General features: G+C 46.5%; 1 protein-coding gene across 8 annotated transcripts in view; it reads right to left on the bottom strand.

Annotated features, from left to right (window-relative positions):
- LOC115619882 overlaps positions 1-20,759 on the bottom strand; it is a 47,264-nt gene extending 26,505 nt beyond the window's left edge. For 3 of the 8 annotated variants that reach the window (XR_003995146.2, XM_030512843.2, XM_030512834.2), the window contains exons 1-5: positions 20,649-20,734; positions 19,142-19,278; positions 17,818-17,872; positions 15,990-16,400; positions 15,533-15,614 (exon numbers count right to left, since the gene is read on the bottom strand). Coding sequence is in view for 2 of the 8 variants with exons in the window: in XM_030512843.2 (XP_030368703.1) it covers positions 15,533-15,614; positions 15,990-16,400; positions 17,818-17,872; positions 19,142-19,269 (676 nt within the window). In the remaining 6 variants the exon portion in view is untranslated. Of the gene's footprint in view, positions 1-15,532; positions 15,615-15,989; positions 16,401-17,696; positions 17,779-17,817; positions 17,873-18,318; positions 18,418-19,141; positions 19,282-20,648 lie in introns of those variants that run through there. The other 5 variants (XR_003995154.1, XR_003995155.1, XR_003995149.1 and 2 more) reach the window with 5 other exon arrangements.
- Positions 20,760-24,507: the final 3,748 nt, after the last annotated feature.

Here is a 24,507-nt window from a genome sequence, read left to right on the forward strand (position 1 = left end):
AAGAGACAACTTCAAAATCTACCCAAGAAATTTCTTTTTGCATTACTCTGCTAGATGTGAGCAGGATGGCCATTTCCACCTCCTGTCACAGACATATATAGAGCTCTACATCTATATGATGCATCTTAGTTCTCCATATTAGTCAGGGCTGTAATTCCTCTTTTACCTCTTTGAAAACATGAGAAGTTTCTCCTTTTATCTGCAGGCTTGCACTGCTGCATTTGGATTTCGTTTGGTATTTGCAATGCTTTCTGTTTGAACAATGGGCTCTCTCTCCACAAATCCAGCTATTGCATGGCCAGGAAAGGGCTGATGTACTTTTTAATATGTGCACATTAGAAGCAGTGCAGCAATTCTAGCATTCTTTGCCCTCAAATCTCAGTGTCCAAATAATGAAAGTTGTAAATAACAAACTTAAGGACTGTTCTCCTTTAGTTTCCACATTTTGAGTTCAGATTTCCAAGTTTTTCTCTAAAATAATGGGGGAGATTTACTCTGCTTTTCTCTTAATGTGACAACAGCTACTGTTACACGCTAACAAACAGGATTGCAGGAGCTGGTGCTTCAAATGTCCCAGTTCCTACAGGGACAAACAGGCACCAAAAAGCCATGAAGACAAGAGCAGAGGGCCAGTGACCTTGTCAGACACTGGCCAACATGCTGCTGGAAGGTGTCAAACTCCAAGGTTTCTTTTGTCCTTGGTTCCAGCTACTCCTGCAGATTCGTGGACATTTTGATACAGAACTAGGGCTGGATACATGAGGAAGCAGTTGTATGTGCAGCTCAGTGGGATGCAATACAGATTTAGCTGCTCACTTCTGCCAGAGGTCACTAGGACACCAGGGGAAGAAACAGGAGAAGATATTTCCTTAGTGCCTTTTTTTTCTAGGTCACGATGAAGATATGGGACCTCTCTCCCTGACTTCTGCTGTCCAGAGCTTAAACACTGAGACAAAAGAAACTATCCATCTACAGCCAGTGGAGACAGTGGCACTGCTGGGGTAGATATGGTGCGTCTTAAGATAGGCTGTGAGGTTGCAACCACCCTCTTATTACATCAGTTTTTCCCCACTCTTCTCAAGAGACCCAAAAATTTTATGAGATCCATGGCTTTTTGGAATGAACAAGCACCCTGGAAATGGGAAGGGGACAGTCAAGGCATCACTGAGGTACTGCTTTTACAGGAGCTCATGCAAGTATCTGCTAACACAATCCCCTCTATCTGCTGCAATGGGCTTCTCCCTTCATTTGAAGGCTCAAGGGGTCTACTCTGTAAAAATGGGAATTGCCAGTGAAGGTACCTTGGTTTCATGGTCTTTCCTTATTGTGGCTGTACACTGTGAGAAAGGCGTTGAAGCATGTGCTGAATTAGCTGCAGAAAGCTTTGAAAATGGCTTCGAAAAATATTGTCTGGGAATCTCTTTTCTCCTACATTGCTGGAGAGGCAAAAGGGGTCCAACAATCTGGAAAACAGAAGCTTTCTTCCTTGCAAGGTTATGAGGTTTGGCTAAGCCTCCCACTAAGAGCAATGGGGAGAGTTGGGGAGAGTCAGCCTTGCTAGTTTTAAAGCAGAAAGAAAACCAAGGACAGACTTGGAGCCTTTCTGGTTGGTAAAATGAACACAAGCCCTTTGCAAGGGAACAGCCAAGCTGAAAAAGCTCTTAAAAACTATCAGTAGGAGATTGGAGCCCTTTGACTTTCACTGCAAAGCAGGGACCCTGCCTAGGCTGACATGAATATTGCTGTGCTTAACCGTTTTGGCGCTAAGTGCTTAACAAAAGCATCCTCATGTCCTAGAGCTGGGCTGGTAACATTTAATGGTCTACACCTACTGCAGGCTATGGGTATTACCACTGAGCTCATATAATCTATATTGGCCCATGGGCCCTTGGGTTGAGATGCTGTACAGAGAAGAGCAATGTGCCCCTCCAGCCAAGAAAGAATAATGCAGCTGAAGAAAGATTTCCAGTCCATGCAGCAGAAAATAGCACAGCCTCAGTGCTGCCTAGTCCTTCACCCATCAGCTTCCATGGATGAAAGGCCACAGGGCTTCTGTTTTAATGACGGCTATAATTAGGTACAAGGCTTTAGTTGAAGCTTTCCCCTTATCACTGCCTTTGTTTTCTTCTCCCCCCCCCCCCCCCCATTTCTCCTTTATGACATTTTTGCCATGCACAGGCTGTGCACAGCACTCTGGTTGCTTATCACTTCTCACAAAACTGGCTGCCTTAGATAGGGGCTGCTCAAACTCACCGGGTAGGCTGCCGGCTCTGTGCTTGCGGAAAGTCTGGTGGCTCCACGCAGCTCTGCCTGACAAAACGGGCTGCTGCCACCCTCTAAAATGCTAATTATAGATAAAAGCAAAAGAACAATGGTTCATTCTGCTAATGAGGAAGCCAAGCTGTCACGTGTGTGCAGCTAATGGCGTCCAAGCAGCACCTAGGACATCTCAAGGGTTGTGAGCTCAGTGCCACTGCACAGCATCCTCAGGAGGGAGGGAGGGGGAGAACTTCCCAGCTGGTGATGCTAAAGCAAAGCCAAAGGATGTTATGCAGACCGGGCTTAGGGTGCTATTTGTTGTGTATGAGATGGAGGGCATGGAAGTCCAGTTCGAGACCTGTGCTGGGCTCCACGTTTCTGCTTTGCAGAGCAAAAGGGCTCCACTGGCACGTTAGGCATCCATTGCGGTGCTGAGTGATGCATCCCACGTGGCGCTGATTGACTAGCACTGACTGTGGCCCCAGGGATTTTAAACCTGATACTCCAAGCATTAAAGCATCTGCAGTGAGCTAAAATAGAAGAAAAGAGCTCCTGAGGACCCCCTCCTCCCGTCCCACCCGGCGGCTGGCACTGTGGCCGATGGCGCTGCTCTCTAAGGGAAGGACATGGGGAATGCTCCTCCCTTCTGGGGTTTGCCGGCAAAATGTCCTTCATGCCAGTGTCTGGCGCCAGATGAATCTGCACATTTCATGTGAGGGGCTGCAATGCTAGGACTGTCCATAGGGAGCAGCTGTTGGGGTTTCTTTAGCTCTTTCCTTGCCCCACCCCATGTATGTGCAGCTCAGGCTCAATTTACAGCCTCTCTGTCCCACAGGGTGAACCCCAGGCAGACAGGGAGGGCTGTGGGACCTGGAAATTTCTGATGGGGGAAAATCATTCCTCATATTCGTTTGTACTCACTGATCTTTCTAGACACAGGGGGAAAGACAAAGCAAGGCGAAAAGAGACTCTTAAATATTCATCTAAAAATTCACTCGTTTCCTCTTCATTATTGACCATAAATCTCTCATCTGCTCTGTCTTCTGCTGAAGATAGTATTACAGGTCTCCTGAACTGTTATCATTTTACATCTGATAGCCAACTCCCAAAAAGTGGAAACCAAATCACTAACAAAAACCCTTCTCCCTTCTTCCCCTGAGAAAATCCCATCTCACCACTAACACAGGAGCTCCAGCTTGCTCTGCATTTACTTAAACAGCTTTATCCTAGAGAGAAACAACGCTACCCACCTGCTGGTGTCCACCACCTCTGCCGCTGGCACTCCTTCGCAGCCCGGCTCCCACCACAAACCCCAGTGAGCTACTGAGCGCCTGAGTCACCTATTAAAAAAGGAAGCTGCAAGCTCAGCACCAGCCTCCTGGGTCGCCTGGCCAACCACATGTCATGGGCTTTGCTCCCAAAATCAGCCACCCTGAGCAAACACAGCTGCTAAGCAAAGCCCTTTGTGTCGCCCTGTACACCCCACGGCAGTCCGTGAACCAGGGCTTGTGTAATGGGGCCTGAGAGCAGCTGGGGCTTGCACAAGGCTTGTATGAGCTGGAGGGAAAAGAATAGCCCACTGGTGTAAGTTGTGCCAAGGTCCCTTCTCTATCCGTCGCTCATCAAAGGGACCAGTGCTCCGGTGAGCATCCCATCCCAGACAGCCAAATCCAGCATCCTCCTTCACCTGCTCAGTGGCTGCCTGACACTCGTCCTCTGCAGGTCAGCTTTGAGTTTGCCATGACGGCTGCTGCACCTGGCATGTTCTATGCCACGGAGCACAGATGTGTTATGGTCTCACCCCTTGGCTGTGCCATGGCTCAGGTGCTGTGAGACCTTTGGCACATCCTGTAGTGCAGGACCAAAACCCAATACTCAAAGCCCAATGGGAGCAGGGGCCCATATCCTGGAGCTTCTTATCACTGGGGAAATCGGGGCAGGAAAACAGCAATTTCTTCTCATTGTAAAAGAGACTCTGTTTTCCAAGGGGATGGAGGTGAGCTGACATGGAAATTCTCTGTCTGTTGTGCTCTGGGCTGCTTTTTCCTGGGAATTTGGAGCCATTTCTGCTATTCCTTCCTGCCTTGGATGGGTCATGGGTTACTCCTAATCGGGTGGTCACTACCAGTTCAGTCCACTGACTCAGGATGTGCAGCTGGACATGGGTGCCCAATCCCACCTGCATGTCCCTGGCATGCATGTTGATGAAACCTCAGCAACTCTCTGGCCTCCTCTTGAAGCAGGGTCCCTATCGATGGGAACCCCATTTCTAAGTGCCTCTGTCCCAGGATGTGGGAGCTGCATGTGCTAAATCACACCTACACCGTCCTCCTCCCATCTTTGTCTCCCAGAGAATCGGTCCCCTCACAAAAGGGGCTCCTAAATACCAACAGCGCTCCACAGCTGGGCTGAAGGAATTTGCATGGATGGGTAAGCACCCATAAAAGCTGGCTGGGAAACCAGTACTGCTGCTTAATCCGGGAGCCTGGCAGCCCATTGCAGGTGCTCAGTCAGCAGGGAGAGGTTTAAATCTCTGCCCCAATCCCTCTGCCTGCAGCTCTGCTCCATGGTGAAGCTATGTTGGAGGAGGTGCATGCTAAGGTGGTGCAGGAAGTGGGGAAGGCTCCTTGCTGCACTGGTTTGGATGCTGCCGAAAGGGTGAGTGGTCCAGGGATGCTGCAGTGAAGGGTGTGAGGGGAAGGATAGTCCTGGGAGAGTGAGGGTTTGGGTAGAGGAGAGCATCTCTAGCTATTTCTCAGCCTCATAACACGCTTGAGGCTTTAGCGCATATTACAATGTCATGTGCTATTTTTTTTCAAAGCAAGGGCAAAAAAGATGGGACAAGGTTGCACGCACCAGTGGGGTTTTAGGCAGCTTCTAATAAAGAGTGAGGACCAGTGATGCTTTAAACCATCCTGCTTATCCTCATGGGTACTCTCTCCTGGCCCCCAGATCACACTTTGCTCTGTTTGCAAACTGCAGTGTTTTCTCTCACTTTCAGTTCTACAAAGGACAGTGAGGATTTGAAATTCAAGCTTTTTCTTCTTGCCATGGATTGGCCAGTTATGTGAGAGAGCGGCAACTGTAAACATGTTTATTTGTTTTTGGTTTTTTTTTTAAGAAGTCATCTGCTTTTTGACTGTTTTGGTCCAAGTTAACTTTTTGTTCTAACTACATGGGCTAGGAATCAACCTTAAAAGTGAGAACTGAGATTTTCATACGCTCACAGAACCAGCTCTGCTGTAAGAACACCCCTGATTACAGTTAGGTAACTAACAAAATCATACAACTTAACAATACTTTTTTTTCTGATTCCCAGCTTTCATGAGTAGATTCAGTCCTTTTAAATAATTTTGTACAGAGTCATGTACAACAGATCCCTAATTTGGAAGTGGGGGCATCTCTGGTATAGATCATGCAATGATTAATGCACATCAAAAAATAGAAATCATTCTTTCTTGAAAGGGTTTGAGAAAGATTTTGCACTGTCTGCAAGCCACATGTTGCAATCACTTGAGCAGCTCTGACACATAGAGCTAATATATGAATTCTGGGGTGGGAAATGGGCTGAAAAGTGCCAGAACCAGAGGAAGGTGCTAAACAAATAAGTAAAATAACATAATGTAACTAAAGAGCACTGGTGTTGAAGAGGAAATAAGGTTTCAAATACCATTTAATGCTTTAGGAATTGTTTACTAAATTATAGTCAAACGATTTTAATTTCGCACACGTATAAAGTTGCATTTTCAAATCTGAAATGGGAGGGGGTAAAGGAAAAAATGGTTACAGAAGAGTATCTTGTTTCCTGCACTTGAGTTTCAGGTTCAGATTTCCCTCTACAATTTCCAGCACCTGTAAACTGAAGGTTCATGGTCTTTAGTCACTTCTGCAAATGTTTTTGGCTCCTCAGTGTCAGCTGGACTTTCCTTTGCAGGAACAACATCACAGCCCCCAGGTAACTTAAACAGCTCCTGAGAAGACCTGGGAAAATATAGCCTCAGGCGGAGCTGAGTATCTGCCCCAAGGCAGCTCGAGGCTATTTCTGGGCTTTGCAAAAATCTAGGAATGTGGAGGACTCTATTCCTGGTACCAAAAAATGCCAGGAAGCTCTGCTGAGAGACAGCTGCGAGTGGCATCGCTGGCTGGGGACGTGGCCTTCCCGAGTGGGCCAACTGCTGTGGGGCTGTGTTTCCTTAGAGAGGGTCTTTCACATCACCTGGGTCAGCTCCCCTGCTTTTGGGACACAAGGTGCCTACACAAGGCAGATGTAATCCTGACTATCCGCTCAACATTGCCTCATTCTCCATCTTCCTCTGCTATTTGCAAAGGGTTAATAAAGGCTGAGAGGTTGTTTAATAAATCACTCCCTCAGGCTGTGTATCACTGGGATCTCGGTATCCAGCACTGCTCCTCTGACATGCTGGGGATCGTGTATCACGCCCTGGTCATGCCAGCACTGTTCTCGTACCCTCCAGTAGCTCTGTTATTTACACAGGGGTTTTTCACTGAAATGGTGACAAACACTGCTGTCTGATGTCTAACGAGAGCTGGTTTTACTTCCCTGTTTCTCTATTTCACCTATGTCTGAATGCTGGCTGGCAGCAGGGCTATTTTCATTCCTAACTCCTCTGCAGGCTCCATGTCCTTTGCATGCTCTACCTTCTTCCATAAAGTAGCATCAGCCTTTGCACACCACAATGCAGGATGACTATTCATGACAGCAGCTTCCCTTCCTCTAAAATCACCTTCCCCAGGGAAAGCAACACCAAGCTGCCCACTGGAATAACCTCTGCCTGGGGAGAGGGCTTCTTGGCATGCCGCAAATACCAGACCTTTTAAGGGAAGCCCTCTCCGATCACCGTGAAGAGACACCTTGGGAATGTCTGTGCAGGCATGAGCCTTGAGAGCATCCCTGGCTGCACATCCCGCCTGGGATGCAGAACACAGCTGGGATCAGGGCTGTGGTGTGCATCTTTAAGCATTTCTTTGCCATGCCATAGAGTTTACGCAGGGACATTGCATGGATACCACGCAGCTCTGAGGAGCTGTTGAGACCATGCCTTTACTTTCTATTCTTATCATGGTGTTTCCATGCTGCTGTCAGCTCTTTATCACTGACAGCCAAGAAAACTTAATACTGTTTTGGAAGAAAGAGTCATAGCCCAAAAAAACTTAGCAGTATCCTTTAAAGAGAAAACCCCAACCCACTTGTAGCTATTGAGTTTCCCCAGCATTTCCATTTGTTTCTGAATAAAGCAAATTGCCAGTGAGAATACGAGGAGGAGAGAAATAGTTGGCTTTAAAAGAGTAAAATACCAGGTCGTACAGTACTTAATGCAGAGGTTCCTGCTACCACATTCAGACCCATACCTGGGGTTTTTGCCAGTGCCGAAAAAGGATTTTCATTCTCCTAGCAACAGGGCTAGGGCATCTTTGCCTGGTTTTCCCCCCAAAGGAAGCTTTTGTATTCTGCAAAATACTGCACCTATACAAGGGCTGAAATCAGCCTTTGTAGGATGTTCCTATGAATTTCCACCCATGCTGGATCACTTAATTGCCATGAGTGGATTATCTCCACTTTGCCTGGACAAGAACATGGAGTTTCGTATTTTGCTTCTTCTCGTCAAATGATATCTGTACCTGAGGCATCAGCTCCACATCACTTTCCCTAAATCCCTGTTTTCTAATAAAAATCTGAATCTGGTGGGTGAAAACTGGAGACCTGGAGGGAAATGGGGAAAGTTAAAAGATTTCTGTTATTCTCACAGCAATCAGCAGGATGTGTACCTTAGAAGGAAATGTTAACCATCACCAAATGCATGAGCAGAAAAATACTGCTTTCAACTCAGGCTGCTGGGGTCAGGCCCTTCACACAGTGACTGAGGGCAGCACCAAGACCTGGACCTGGAGTCCAGCTCTTTTCTGCTGACACAGACCTTAGAGCTTAAAGGCTTCGGCAAGTGGATAATCAGGTATGAGACACACACACATGCACACACGGGGTAGATTTCTGCTCTGTCTTACAGACTGGCGCAGGTTTTTGGAGTTACTTTACATACATAAGCACAAATACGGAGTGGTATGGTCATATTAATGATGCTAACCCAACAGGCTCAGAGTCACAACACATTTCTCAACCATCCCTGGAGACCAGGAGAGAAGGAGGGGAAGAAATTCCCTCTGTAACTAATCTCACACCGCCTCCTGTTCCCTCGATATGTAAAATGAAGCAAAGCTCATTTCCCTCTGAACAGTCCACATTTTGCTGCCTCTTGCCCACCAGTCCTAAACATGATTTGGATCTGGAAGATGTGCCCTCTACCCCCAGCTGCCATCCGGCTCAACCAAATCCCTTACAGATTCTTTCCCCATGATTGCAGGTCATGGTGACCAGAGTCATGGTAAATAACCTTATTTTGGGGGGAGAAAGTAGACACTGAGATCTGGCCTTATGAATTTAAGCCCCAAAGCTAGGAATTTCAGTATTTCAGGACAGGGGAAAAGCACACATATACAATGTTCCGTTTCTGCCTTGAACATGCTCAAGAGCTCTACATGATGACGCTGAACCAGACTGAAACCACCATCCGTGGAATACAGACACAGTACCTTCTGCAGTAGAGGGTGGGATTTACCAAGCTCTGGGCCAACAAAATAAAATACATGGCTTTCCATGAGCTGCAACATCGTTTTCATAGCATGAGGCGTTAAGCATCCTCATTTGCCCTGCATTTTAGCATCGGTCTGAGGTTTATATTCACACAACACTTCACCTTGCTCTAATCTACCCCAAAATTACTTACAGGGAGGTCTCAGTAGTCCCAAAAGCTGTATCACGCCGTAGACAGCCCCAGTGGAAAATCTATGTGACACTCACAGCCGGGGAGCCCTTAGTGTATCCTATGAGGAGCCCTTTTCCACTCCCACACCCGCGATCCTGTTCACTGCCTCCCAGTGGTCTCTGGCAGCTGGTTTTATCAGGGAGTGCTGGGCTATGTTGAGAGGATGAACTACGTGATCTATTTTTAGGAAAGAGTGAAATTGCTCTTCCACCAGGCTGAGTCAATCATGAGCTTTAGCAATCCTACACAGAGGCTGGGGAAGTCTGAGGGCCTGGCTTATTTTCAGAACTTATTCATTCAACATACCCCTAGCGTAATCCAGTACAGGACAGGGGATGCTTCCAGGCAGTGGTGCAATGGGGAAGAGGCATTTCCCTGACTCACTGTCATGTCCTCGCGGTGCGACCTGCAAGCAAGGCCCCCTTTGCCTCTAAAGCTAAAGTTTTAAGGGAAAAGCTGGGCAGGTGTCAGGTATTAGCTACATTTTCTGGTTCCCTATTTCCTCATCAGTTCCAGTATTTTAGAATCAAGAATGGAAAAAAGATATGTTATAAAAGTGATGGGAAGCATGTATACCAAGAAGGATAATCGAGTTATCTGCTTTATGGTCAGCTGGGAATCACCCCCATCCTTTCATTCCCTCTGTTAGCAATGTGGTGCTGCAGGTAATTGGTCTGGGCAGTGTTTGGAGAGGGATAACAATAAACCACTCAGCCCCAGAGGGTTCTCGATGCCCTCATTGCTCAGCTGAGCAGTGGGTGATATTTTGCCTATTCATGATGGGTACAACTGTGTGCCAGAGCTGGGGACCCTGCCCTGGCCATGCTGATGCACAAATACAGACATAACCAGTAGCTGTGGGGCTTATTTTAACAGTCTACCTTTACCAGGCTGGGAGAGTGATATGGCTGAGGTACCCAGAAATGTTTGAATTGGGTCCAGCTGTTCTCTTGTTGGTTTACTTTTCTGACACCTTCAGAGAGTGTGTGCTTGAGTAAATCACCATATGGCAATGAAAGGAGATATGGGTTGGCTATGCCAGTACCAGAAGTCACCATCACCGGAGATAAAACACTCGGAGGTGCTTCGGATCAAAACCAGGGCAAGGGCGACAAGAGACCCATGCTCGGTCCCACCCTGCTCGTACCTTCCCAGGCCATGGGACTGCAGTGATGAGGGAGAGAGATGCATAGATGTGAGCTGTGCCAGACCAGAGGGTCTCACAAAAATCCTGTTTTATCTGCTAGCACAAAAGCTGAGTTAGCCTTCCCATGTCCCAATTGACAGTCAGAAATACAAGGTAGAGGTACTTCCGTAAGGTCTTTCAGCCTCTCTGCAATGTGTTTGCACATTGTGTAGCACACGGGCATCTCCATTTCAGCTGAGCTCATTGGTCACATAAAGATCTCAGCAGCATTGTGCTGAGTAGGTGAAGCACGACCCTGCTCCCCAAAGGTCCGTGATCTTTGCTCTAATGGGCCAAGCAACTCACTGCTGCTGGTTTTCCAGTTTGAGATGCTTAAGATTTTTTGGTTCCCTTCTCCCAAATACTTCTGCTGGAGTTTTACAGGGATGTTTGGAGGGGCTGCTACCCCTCTTGTTTCCTCATGGTATCAATCTCCTGGAGAGGATGCTATGCATCAACCAGGCTGCAGTTCAGCATGTGACAAGGTTTCTTTGCAGCATCACACCACATCACGTTACGTCCAGCTCCAGATGACCATCTGCTTTCACCCAAGGCTCCTGGAAGGGCCTAACTCCTCCTTTCCATAACGTAGTTTCTTTAAACATCCTGCAAGGCTATGAATTACCAGTCTCCTGCTGCCTGCATTAAGTCTAGTGCCTAGAAACATCATCACCCCTCCTGAAGTGGTCTCCATGTTCTTTTTTGCTTCCTTCAATGAACGAGGATCAAAGCAAAGAGCTAAATTAGAATGGGCTGAAATTCAAGCATCTGGGGGTGGTGGGAAATACATCCACCCTTGTTACTGCTGGGTGCTGAGGAGAAGACCGTACATTGTAAGTGATGGCTGTGAGTGAGGCAGCACTAAGCAGCCAAGGAGGTGCAGACTGAAGTGGTCTGTGCTGAGTGTATCCCATGATGTGAAGCTGGCAGTGAGGGATTTTGATAGGAGGGTGATAGACAGGTCGTTGGTGGGCAGCCAGCCTGTGAGTCAGAGGGCTGGGCATGGCAGGGGCTGCCAGCAAACATGTGGCCACTCAGGTAGCATGAAAGGAGTGGTGGGGGTGTCAGCAAACACAGCAGCAGGCTGGGGACTGAGGTACCTTAGTTATTCCGTATGGGCGGAGGGACATAAAGGCAGGAGGTGAAGGGCAGAGCATGCCAGCTCAGGCAGCAGCTCATGATGGGCAGTCATGTGTGTCCTTGCAGCGTGCATGTGCCTAGCAGGAACACCCAGGGTGCATGCATGTATTTATGTGGAGCTCTCTTTTCATCTACCTTCCAGTCTGTTTAGCTGCAACATGCAACATATGTGCACAGGGATGGTGCTCTGTCTGCGTGCATGGCTGGCTGTTCACACTCCTGCTGTCTCTCTCTCCATTCTTAGGTGGAGGATCTGGTTGGCTATGGGTTGTGACTTCCGTGTGTGTCTATCATCACTACCCTGCAAACTGCTCCTGCAAGCCTGACAGCTCTGCATAGTTCCCGAGCAAGGGTTTTTCTCCTCTTGTCTGGAAGACTGAGACTAATTAAAAAGCAGAAAATGGAAATAAAAAATCAGTGGGGCACTGACTTTCTGAGAAGCACTGTGAGTGTGGTAGGGGGAGATCAGCAGCTCCCGGGTCTGGAGCAGAAAGCAGCCCTGAGCCCTTGACTGAGATGGGGTGGCTCTTGCTGGGAGCTGAGAGAAGAGGGGAGCAGGTGCTCAGGAGGGGAAAGGCTCTTTAGGTTAGATTGAGCGAGAGCAGAGACGAGGGCTCACAGGAAAAACCAAATAGATGGGACTACCCTGTTGTGATTGCTGTTGCACAGCAGAGTTTGGCCAGGCATGAGTGGAGGCTGACTGCTCCCCTGCCCTCCATGACTGCCTGGCAACCACTGCACATTCCCATGGCAGCCCCCTGAAAGGTGCCTGTGACCCCAGCATCCCTGACTGGCTGTCACAGGGGTTGGGAGAGGTGAAAGGCGATGGATGGCACCTGCTTCTCTTCTTCTTTCTGTGATGTGGGGTGCTGTAGTCAGAAGGGCAGATCGATCTCATGATTAAACACCCTAAGTTTCCTTCCTGACTGAGTTGCAGAGGCACGAAGCACTTAAAGCTGGGCAGATTGGCCGCTTACAGGAGTCCCGACATTGAATTCCTGCTTGTCGTGCTCCTGAAAAGCAACTGCTGAAAGGGAAATGAGCTTTTAAGGGTTATTTTGGCTGCAGAAGCCTCTGTCATTGCAAGTGCTAGAGCTGCCTTGAACTCAGAGATGTCTGTAGCACAAGCACAGCCTTTTATCTTAAATCAGCATTTTCCCCCTGCCTTTCAGATCTTTCAAGTTCACTAGTGACATTCTCCAAACCCGTCTGCTGAACAGGGCGCTGCAGGAGGGGGGGTGCTGGCTGTAAGGCCACGGAGAGATGGAAGGTGACAGCCTTTCTCCACTGCTGAGGCTGAGACCCGTTGTCCGCTGGCTGCTGTGCAGCATCATTCTTGCAGAGACCAGTTTTGGGACCGAAGTGGGATGGTTTCATTGTCGCTAGATGGCACCGCACCCCCTTGTTGGAGAAAGCACGGGTGCTACAGCGAGCAGGGAAAAAACATTCCCTGCCAAACAAGCGTTCAACCGAGCTTGGGTCTCCATGCACGCAGGATGGGGGAGCCCTCTCCTTTGCCTCGTCTCCTTGCTGTGAAAATTCCCCGTGGGCAGAGGTCGAAAGGAATACAGAACAGAAAGGAGGAGGAAGGGATTAAATGCATTTTGGAGGCTGTCTGGATGCTCTGTGATTTGCAGTCATGTCAGGCTCCTGTTTCATCTTTGTGCTGCACCGAGGTGACATCCCCATGTGCCCTTCAGCTGAAAGCACTGAATAATGGAGCTATATTAATACATACATGCACAGGCATATGTATGTGTGTGAGCTGGGGGAATGGCATGCCTGCATGTGTGCTGCTCTTTTCTCTTGGCTGTGATTTTCCTCCCTTTGATTGCCAAAATTCATTTAGAAGTTGTTAATTTCTAAACCCAGTGTACTCAGGAGACTCTACCTGCAGCAAATTAAGTGGTGCCTTCTGCTTTTTAATATTACAGCACTCAAGCTTTCAACTATTTCCCTTTGGGAAAAATGGTTCCTTGATTTGCCATCTTCCCTCTTTGGAAGTGTTCTGCTCTATTGTGTAAGTCTTCCAGTGCTCAGTTTAATCTTATTATTGCAAACTATAGCCACTTGGACCTCTTTAATTAGTGACTTCATGATGTCTTTGGTGGCAGCTTCCTCTGGATCATTTGATGTTGTTGGCATGGCTGGGGATGTAGCCCCATTGGTTTAGCTGCCTGGGAATGGGCTTATCTAAGGGGTCTAGCAGCCTTCCTCTTTAAGCAATGCTCAGGACTTCAGCAGTGTCTCAGAGGTGATGATGCCATGTCTGGGAAGAGGTACAGCAACCAGTGCTTTGACTTCATGTGTGGTTATTCAGGTCTGAACTGTTGCATGGACATGTGTTTGCTGGTAAGCCAAATGTCAGTCAGCAGAGCTGTCTTGAACACTGCCAAGCTGTTATCCTCCATATCACAGCGTCCGAGACCTTAGAACCTGCTTTGTGCTTAACCTTACAACATTGTGTGGCTTCAAACCGTTTGAGACTGCCTTCCCCATCCCAGGTCACTGCCTCGGCTGGTTGTTGCCTCCTCAGCCCTGGGCTGTGCGGCAGTGCCTGAGTGATGGTGAGGCGGGTCCTGTAGAAGACCTGCCCTGGTCACTGCTGGAGCTCGTGGAGCACTAATGTCTCTCTCGCTCCATAGGAATGACCAAGCAAAGTGCAGGCATAGTCCTGGACATGTCTTATCCCAGAAGAGATATGGGACAGCTGGTTCTTGGACTTTTTTAGGAATCAGTACAACTCCTATGTCTGAGCAAATCCAGCACCTACATCAGAGGTAGCTGTCATATTCCCAGCTTCCTGGCTGCAATTGCCTCCCCAGGGGACCCCACACCACACAAAGCCTAGCCCTACCAAAAGAAGCAGTGCAAGAGACTACATGAAGTGTTTCCTATTACGAGGCCTTTGACTCAGGGGCTGGAGAGTGGTGTAAGGCTCTAAAATAGATCATGATTCATCATTTGCCAGCCAGAGGAAAAGATGTTCCTCACGCTGTAAAAGGCATACTGCAGCTAATACTGTGATCGTGTCTAGCAAGATAGCATGGTGACTTCACGTGCTTTGACATTAAAATAAAATCACAGCAGTGCTGTGGAAACTTCAGCTTCTTCATTTATCTGTGTGCTCATATAAGACAGTTCTTTTCCCATGCAGTTGGATAATTAAATACGGTGTCCCAAATTCAGGCAGCATGTGATTTTTTTTTTTTTTTTTTTTTAATTCTTTCCCTTCTTGCGTGAAAGACAAGGAAGAAATGGAAAGGAAAGAGAACAAATCGTAGATGGATGGGGTATGGGGTCCCTGGATTCCCGATCCAGGCCCAAAGAAGGCAGGGGGGTCCACTTGTCTCAAATTCAGTCATTATGGGATTTTTTTGAGAGCTGTTTCTTTCTGCTCCAAATCAAACAGCAAAGTTTGGTAAAATTCAACCCTTCCCCATGCAAAGCTTCAGCTTGGATCTCTTGCTCTTCACAGATGCCTGTTGCCCTGAAATATCCCTTACCTGCTTTAGTCCCAATGATATCATAACATTAGGGATCACTTACATGCACTATCTTAAGCCAAGGATAACTGTGTCTGATACACCACTGCTGCCAAATTCAAAAGGAGCCCAGCCAACACTCCTTAGCTAGGTAGAAAGGAACCTCTCCTTTTTCCTATCCTCAGGGCTGAGGTGCAGGGAGATGTTACTCATCCCAAACTAAACATGGATGTACTTTTGCCTTGGTATTTAATACCAGCTATTTTAAAATGCTGGGATAATAGCATAGGGAGAGTCAGCATGGCTCTGTGGACACATCACTGGCCCAGATCCCAGCTATGCTGGGATTTGCCAGCTCCATACAATGGGACTGATCAGGGCTGGAAGGCTGCAGTCATGGGGTTGTCTGCTTTCTGTACTCCCTATCCTTGGCCACACTCCTGCATGGCCAGTCCTGGCAGTACCCACACTATTCCCAGCCAGAATCGTCAGCCTCTGCTATGGGATTATGTGGGAAATACAACTTTGCGCAAGGACCAAGCAAACTCTTCTCAGTTGCAACTACAGAACTGGCAGTAGAAGGGCAATGATGACTGGCAACCAAAATAAATCCAACTCACAGCTTTTACCAGTGACTGAGTCATCATCTGTATCCAGCACTGAGGAGATGATCGCCTGCTTGTGGTGGGACAGCTTCCCTTCCTGTGTGGGAACAACAGCAGGGAAACAGGGAAATTCCTATAAATAGAGTAGAAAAACTGCACAAAGCCCCAGTGTGGGGGAGACAACTGCACCAGAGGCCCTGAAGTTGCCTCCGCATATTGAGTGTGGTTTGGAGTCTTTTTTCCCATAGACTTGACCCAGCCTTGTGTTTGCTCTGTTCTCCCCAAGGACAGTGCTTCTCCTCCTCCTCACCTCCATAGAAGGTCAGGCTTCCACAGGGCAGCTCCCATGCCCAGGGATTTGCATCAGTGGATGATGAAGTACCACCATGAAACCCAACCACTTATAAGAATGACTCTGGACACCCAAAGAAAATAAATTTCCAGTAGCCTTCTAAGAAGAGCACCTACTAACCTTTGCAGTAGACTCCTTCCAATTGATGGTGGCAGGACTCCTTTGTGCCTTCCTCTGGATGCTCTTAAGAGAGGAAGGGAAGGATGGGTCTTTATGAAGTTTGGTCTCCATGCCCAGGGGTTGGATTGTTGTCATGATTCTGGCATCAGCCTCTCTCTTCCTTAAAATGCCACTGGGAGATGGTGTGTTCAGTGAAGCAGAATGTAAACTCTTACACCGTGGAGTGGCTTTAGGTGTGTCAAAGCTGGTCAGGAGTCCTTTGAGATTTCTTGCTGGGGCACTGATGTTGGGGATGGGAAGATCTTCCATGGACTTGCTTGAGCACGTATCAGTGGGATGACTTTGAGAAAAGGCATAGCTTTTCCCCATTGGACTGACATTAATCTGTGATAGATGTCTTCTCTCCATGAGCTAAAAAAACCCAAACAAACATCAAAATAGACATATCTAACTTCAATAATAAATCTACTGAATTTTTTATTTCCTGCTTTTCTATCCAAGTATCAGATCTGTTGACCTTCTAACTTTTGGGGATGAGAAAGTGTCCCATCTCTTTCTGCTCTATGTTCTCTGAAGTAAATGTCAGGGACACATCTAAATTCTATCCCTTTTTGAAGTATGCAAGAAGTTTCTGTCTTGCTTATTTCTAGTGCAACCTCCTGATTTGTCCATGGTCATGCAGGGAAACCTTGGAGTAGTAAAAATGTGGCCAATGGTTATCTTCCCTCCTGGATCATTGTTTTATCACCATCTCCATCCTCTTCCTCTAGAAAATTGTGTTTCCAAACAGTCAGGAAATCCCCTCTCTGTAATTTCATAGGAAACCTCCAGTTTCTTAAAACACTGTACTGAAAATAAAAATTTTCAGATTCTGTCTTTTTTTAATGAGGCAAAATTCACCTTTCTCTGGTCAGTGGGAATCAACCCTGTCTTCAGCAGGGAAATTGGATGAAGTCCAGAGCATCTGGCTTCCAGTATGTGGTTTTATCTTTGTTATTCCAGGTTGTTAGAGACCCTTATCACACAGCAGGACCCAACTTGCAAACACAGAGCCGAGAACTGCACCTTATACCAATGAGTTTAAAATCAAAATATGATATAAAGGACATTGGTAGGTGGGAGATGCACCTTTGCCATAATGTGAAAACAGTAGTCACAACCTTTAGTTACGGGGGAATTCAGTTTAAGATGCTGAAAAGTAGACATTTATATGCAGCTGTGAGAAAAATCTACTTGTGAAATTGATGTCTAAGTCCCATTATGGTCAAAAGCACCAAGAAAGTGATTTCTGCACTCTAGAGTAAAATGACAGCAATTACACTAAGTATCTATTTTCTCTGATAGATGCTTAGTGTCATTTGAGATACATAGAGTAACCTCAAAAACATACAGCTGCTGATGCAGGAGGACAGAGATGCCTCAGTGTCATACCTGTCAGCCCAGTGTGTCTGTCTGGGTGTCTTAATGACTTTGGGTGTCTTTGCCTCAGTCTGGATCCTTCTCTTGCTTTCTAATCAGTACTAAATATTCTGCCAGGTCTTACACCTCTTGGTGGTCTTCCATTAGTCTCCATCCCTACAATTTATTCACTCCAGAGCAATCTGAATTTTATACATGAAGCTTCTGTTGAAGCTTCTGTCCCATCCTGGAGCATCTTATATGTGTCAGTCCATCTGTACATTCTAAAAGCGGGTTGGATTGACCTACCCTGAGATATGCCCAGAACATGATCAGATGTTGCAAACCCTCCTAGGCTTTTGCGAAGAACTGGAGCATTATGTTGTTAGGACATGCTCTGTCCCTCCTGCTCTGAGCCTCTGGCTCTCACCTTGGGATGTTCTTGTTTAGACATGCTGCTTTCACAGTCCAGGATGCTCTGGTACCTGCAGGGAAGGCAGAAGATGGCACCTTAATCCCCTTTTATCCTGAATGTATTTTTCCATTTAGTAGGCAGGCTCTTTCTGCCTTCCCCTACCCTCTGGAAAATACCAAATCCAATAGACTTCAAAAGCAATTTTGAAGACTGCGAAACATGTGAAAATCTCCCCAAAGCAGACTGGGTTAAGGTCTAATGGATTAGTTTAGTGCAGTGCTGCTAGATCCAGTGTGAGCCTTCTCCTCCAAGCTCCATGGAGATATGTCCCTGGAGCACCCATCTCCCCACCGGTGAAGGATGTGCTGGGGGGTTATACTGGCTGAATGTGGTGTATTCTTGCACTTTGCTGATACGTGGCTTGCGGCTGAAGTCAGGCTTTCCAGAAGGTCAATGCATTGTTTATTTATTCAGCTTTAATCTAATATAAAGAGATTTATCAAGTCAGTATCTGACCTAATATGAAACCAGTGATGAGTGAGACCTTTGCAGAAGAATCCACCTTCCTTCTTCTCCTTGCTGTGGGGAGTGCACTTTCAGCTTTCTCCAAAGACCCTGTCAGACAGATGACTATTTACAGTGAAAACTGACCAAATCTGGGATATTCAGAACCAAACTGTCACAAGGGGAAGTTCAAGAGACTGTCTTGACAGCTGCTCTGTCACTCTTATGTTGAGGAAGATGTACTTCAGGTTCTGTTGCTAATCTTATTTGTCTCACTCTTGGCAGCTCTGTGGTCTGATCTCAGTTATGGGTTGTAACCAGAAGAGAAATCAGCCCTTAAAGGGCTTGGGTTGAAATGTGGCTCTCCCTGGAGCATTTAGAGAGAGAGTTGAGAGAAACCAGGAGGGGATGAGATGCCCATACCTCCTCCTTTCCCTATTAGCTTATCTCTCCAGCATTTGCTTGTTTACCTCGTGGCACCTTACAGACTATCCAGATTAAAAGCTTTAGTTATCTATCTGGGAATGCTCCAGTCATTAGGGTTGAGGGCAAATTCCTGTGTCGTTGTATCTGGGGAAGTCTGTTGAGTGTGTCTGGCTTTAAAATCAGGATTTGTCTTCCCAGACTTAGTAATGCATTGGTAATATATAATAGCTAAGAGCAGTTATGGCAGGAAAGTACTTGCCTCTAGGTTGAGACCTAACACGCTGGAATGCTGTGCTTAGGAAAGGCCTTATCTGAGTGTAATTTGTTTTCTGTGGAGGTGGGAAAGGGAGAATCCACCCTGGAACCCCACAGATCTAAGATGAACTGCAACTGTAGATTAACTACCTACCTGGCAACCAGTTCAGAGACGGACACAGATTTTCTCAGCAGAACTGCTCTGTGCTCTGGATTGCTCCTTGGAGAACGACACAGAAAAGGCAAGGACTGAGCTGGCCTCAGCTTCTCAGCTTTTTCCATGTTCTCTGTCTGCTGGCATCGAAGTGAGAGAGCAAAGGTTATGGTGCTGGATTTGAAGATCCAGGGAAAAGAGGCCAACAACTAGTGCATCCACCTCCACCCATGGGATCAGTGCATCAGTAAAGGGCTGTGGAACAAACGTTGTCTTCACTGATATATCTGCAAACCTCATCATGTAAATTCACTTTTGAAAAAATAAAATAGGGTTAAAGAAGACACAAATTAAAGTTCCTAATGCTAAAATGGGTCTTTTCCACCTTTGCCTACCACTTTTTTCATTCTTTTAGATCGCTCAGTTCATCTTTGTGACAGGGAGAGAGAAAAAACTCAATGAACTTGAGCTTTAAATAACTTAAAAATTATTTGATGAAAATTTTGTATGTGTCATTGTTTAAAATTTTCTTATGTTTCCAATGTTGCACAGACCCGAACCAGATCTGAATTCAGACAGTAACTGGAGAATTAAACACCTCTTGGGCTCTTCTGCCAAAAATATTCTTGTTTTCCAGCCTTCAGAAATGCACAGCAGAAGTCTCAGGCATTGGATTCACAGTGACTGATCTGACACTTGGAAGTACATTAGATCATCTGGGGTTCATTTTCTGAACTTGGGCAGAGCTCTAGGGACCTATAAGTTATATGTAATTGCTCTTTAATTACTGACACAGACATTTGAACCACAGGATTGTTAGATACTTGTACTTAAGATTTTGAAAGTACTTCTTTTAAAAGCCATGTTGCTTGCAAAATATGTTTCATAAGCAATTTCTATTGCACTGGCCTGACTATTAGGCTGTGCCCAGAGCCACCCTCCACCTGTCCACCCGTCCACTTCCAGATGCAGTCAAGAGGGACAGATTTTCTGGGGCATATGGGTGTCATTCATCAATTTGTGAATCTCTGCCTCCACTCCCAAGTCTTTAAGACAGTTGAAATCAAGACCAGAGGGAAGGAGATATATTTTTCACCAGTTGCTTTAGAAATTCCCTTTACTTTGTTTTCCAGGTCATTTCCCATGATGTTAGAGAAGAGACAGATTTGTTAGATCACAGGCTTCCACCTCCCACAGTCCAGGGATTGTTTCCCACTTTTGCCGTGGTGTCTAACATTAAACAATTCCAGGTGAAAAGCCCTCGAGGGATTTAGTTTGTGGCAGAATGAGCCTGTTACAAGGGAAGCATTCCGTGATTTTCCATTTATATCCCCCTTTTTCCTTAGATACAGTACAGGCAGATGATGGAAATGCTCGTCAGCCCACCCTGAACAGTTCCCACAATCAGCACAGCATCTCCCAGTTGCTAAGGGTTTACAGGATTTTTCTGATATTAATTCATTCCATCTTCTGTGATCTGGGAGGGTTTTAATGTAAAATCACTTACATGCTAGAGTGCTTTCCTCCACCCAAGATCTGCCATTTGATAGTCTCCTTGGGGCTCTTTAGTACCACGCTTCTGACTCCTTCCTCTCCCCCTTCTTTACAACACAGGAGGCAAAGTCCCTTGGCAAAGCTGCAATTAAATATTAAAAGCTGATGTGCAAATGGGGATGGTGTGAGAGAGAGAGCTGGCACTGAAGAGTGAAGGAGATGAAGCCTCCTCCCTGCTCCTGTCAGCCTATCACCAATTATTGAGGTCTCATTCTCCCCTATAAAAACACCAGGTAGGTTCAGATCCCAGCTGGGGCACCACCAGCCACCTGGATCCAAAGCTAGATTCTGATTTAGGTGGAAATCTGCTGGAGTCCATCTCCCCACCTTCTCCCAGCAAATGATCTCCTCTGCATTGGGATTTTAAAATGGATGTTTCTGGCACAAGTCATACCTTCATCCTCCAAACCAGTGACTTTTATCAGCTCAGTCCATGGTCCCCTGTGCTTGTGGCTTCTCTGGGTATGCATGACCTGCAGAAGAAAGCATTTCTCTGGGATGTTAACAGCTCTAGGGACTTCATTGCCTCTCCTGGCAAAAAAGAAAGGCAGGCCAGGACTTAAGGGAGACAGGGTCCAGATGAGATTAATTGAAATACTTCACTATTGGGGCAACAGAGGGCAGGACTGTCTGAAGGGATCCAATTCAGGGAACATCTAAGTCTGATTAAAGTCAGAGTTTGGCAAAGGTAACCTCTTAGCCCTCTCAAAAAGCATCATGGCCATAAACAGAGCTGCTTTTACACCTAACCCAAAGAACTGGGTTTCTGTGAAGTTCTTTCTGGGGATTTATTCTGCGCATGCTGGAAAGTTGACCAAGCAACAAAGTCAGTGCATAAATAAGAGCAGATGACAGTATGTTGGTTTATAATGAACAAGAAGGGTTGCGTTTGACATCAAAAGCTGGAAAATAATTTACCCAGAAATGCCTAAGCTAAGCAAGAAACCTTTGTGACAAGGAACGAGTGAGTTAGGACAAAAAATAGATCTGGATAAATAAACTGAGTGTCCCTCTCATTACTTTATGGAATAATAACTTGCACTTCTCCATGTGTTTCTCCATGTGTTCTGATTCAGCTCTTACTGAAATCAAACCTCTTTATCAAGCTTTTACACCAGCATCTAAAACAACCAAGAATTAATGACTTTAATTCTGTCCTGTGGGTACAGTGAGTCTGATTTCATACCGTAGATTCTTCTCATGCTGTCACTTGTGTTCATTGCAGCAGTGCGGCTTTGTACAGCCCTGGCTTTTTACAGCCCTGGCTTTGTACATACTCAGATTTGTGCCCAACTTGAACCCTTCACCCTTCTCCTGTGCTTGCAGGGTCTCCCTGATCTGCTGGATATTCCTCACTGAACAAGGTTCAGTTCTTGGAGGGTTGTGCAGGGTGCCCTGCATGGTAATGGGAAAATATCAGTGACTTTAGTAGCTGCTGAACTATCAAGAGACAAATCTGATGGAGGCTAGAAGGATTTTAGTTGCATGGGCTAGAAGGGCTCTGAAACTGAGATGCATCCTTGCTAGTTATTTAATTTAGGGGAGAAGGATTTGGCTGACAGAATGAAACAATTAACGTTGCAGTCCATCCAATAGTGAGTAATAGAGGCTGCTGAAAGACCCGTGAATTATGTCGGGAACTACTGTTATCCAGCTCCTCTCTCCATAACAAGGCTGCATGAAACAATTCTCTGCATAGCTTTAAGGCACACTCACTAGATAAAGTGTGTTTTGAAACTGTTTTTGCCAGGATTACAGTGCCTTAGGCTGGTTCTTCAGCTACTGTCTCTGCTGAGGGCCTTGCTCAGCTCACAGTGATTTTAGTCTTCACTATTAGCAGTGCACTGGGTTTGCTCTGTTAGCATCTGTGGGAAGATGGGAATGAATTGTTCATGCTGAGCAGTTTCTGTGAGTTGAGAAGAAGAGGTGAATCCCAGTACAGAGAGAGAGAAATGGGTTAGAGCTACACACAACTTTACTTGTCAGAGCCACCCACCCTTCTTGTCCTGTGATTGCAATGCAGGCCTTCTCCAGGGTAAAGGGCTGGAGTTTTATTCCAGGCACTATGAGGTTTCATTGCCTGCCTAGGACATCTCCTGACCACCACATTAGGAATAAGGTCTACTTTTTGCTTTTGTTTGCTATGGTCAGACACCCCGTGGGGACACCAACGTTTGGCTGGCCAGGGCAGAGCATCCAGGGGAATCTAGGCTGGAAGCTGTGCTTTGGTGTCTCACCCCCTGCTGAGGTGCTGAGCTCTCCAGCATGGACATGGGCAAAGGCGGGCAACACTGTCTGCATATTGCCTGGGTGGTATGCAGCGTGTGAGCCAGGCAGAGGGAGTACAGGCAGGGGACAGAGGCAGCTAGTAGGGAACTTTGAACTCAGAGCTACTAATGGTTAACATAGACAATTATTTCTAGCTGTGTCAAGTGAACTGACCTAAGCCTGTGTGAGATTTGTGCTGACCAGACAGGGACAGTGGTTTACATAACCATCTCTATTTTGTTTTTCCTTCTCGTTTTGGCAGTTGTATAATGCTGTTTTGATAGCTGTATTCCTACTAAAATTGTGCACATTCCTCTTTCTTTTCCCCCCATGTGCCCAGCCTGTGTCCCTTTGCTGCACACACATTTATGCCCTGCTTGTCAGATGGCTGTGTGAGGAGATGGTGGGTGCAGGGTGTGAGCAATCATGATAGGGATTAAATCAATTTGGGTGTGAATAGAGATCTGCTATTTGTTATAAACAGATTGATGCATAAGTGGTTTTCTGAAAAACACTGGTTATGATGTGCATTTCCTCCAGATTTGGTCTCCTGTAGGGGAATTTACAGCTACAAGCAGTGCAGGAAAGGGCCAGATTTTGCACTCTCTCCAGCATGTTCTCCTCACTTTTTGCGGAGTAAGGAGAGCTGTTTGCCTGTGTGGCCTCAGGGTTGTATATGTGGCTGCATAGCGAGTGTTTAATCCTATAGCTGAAGGCATTGTGCAGCTCTGGGGAGCTGCTGATGCTGGCAGAGCTGATTTCTTTCCTTTGGTCTGCTGGGTAGGACTCTGAACTAGCAGTTTTCTAAGGAAGGTTGCATTAGGGGAGGAAAAATCCCTGCAAAGTCTCTGGAATTGCTTTCTCTCCGCTCTCCATCTTTTTCTTGTAGAGAGTATCTGGATCCTCACAATCATTTCCATAATTATTAGTTTCACGTTACGTAACCAAAAAATTATCTATCAAATGCACATGTGGAACTAATGGTGCTTATTTGAAAAGACCTGTCTTTGCATTTACAGCTGGTGCATCGCTTGGTCCATTTTAATGAGCTTCTATGGCATTGGCACATGCTGGGGAGGAAGCTCACATGCACGCTCATGCCGTGCTGCCTGTGCTCCTTGTGCCCATGGGGCTCTGGTTTCAGCCCAGTGCACCAAAACACAAACGTGTGGTCCACTGCTATCCCTCTGTCCACCTCCCTAGCAGTCAACTCCAGGCAGCAGCTCAGGGCGTTTTTTCTCCTCACAAACCACATCAGGTCCTATGGGCTATGCCAGTGCTATTCTCAAAATCAGTCAATCAGACCCTAAAGCAAAAGGAATGAAGGAATGAAGGAATGAAGGGAGGGAGGGAGGGTGGAAGGAAGGAAGGAAGGGAGGGAGGAAGGAAGGAAGGAAGGAAGGAGGGAAAGTACAACTAGAGCTACATTTAATGTTTGAATATGAATAAGCCCATGCAATTAAAAACTGTGGGACTCTCCTCACCCTGAGCCCTATCCTTGTCCCATGCACTGCTTTTTCTCCAGGAAAACCTTTGTCTTTCCA

Source organism: Strigops habroptila, chromosome 1, assembly GCF_004027225.2.
Source record: "Strigops habroptila isolate Jane chromosome 1, bStrHab1.2.pri, whole genome shotgun sequence".
NCBI lineage: Eukaryota > Metazoa > Chordata > Aves > Psittaciformes > Psittacidae > Strigops > Strigops habroptila.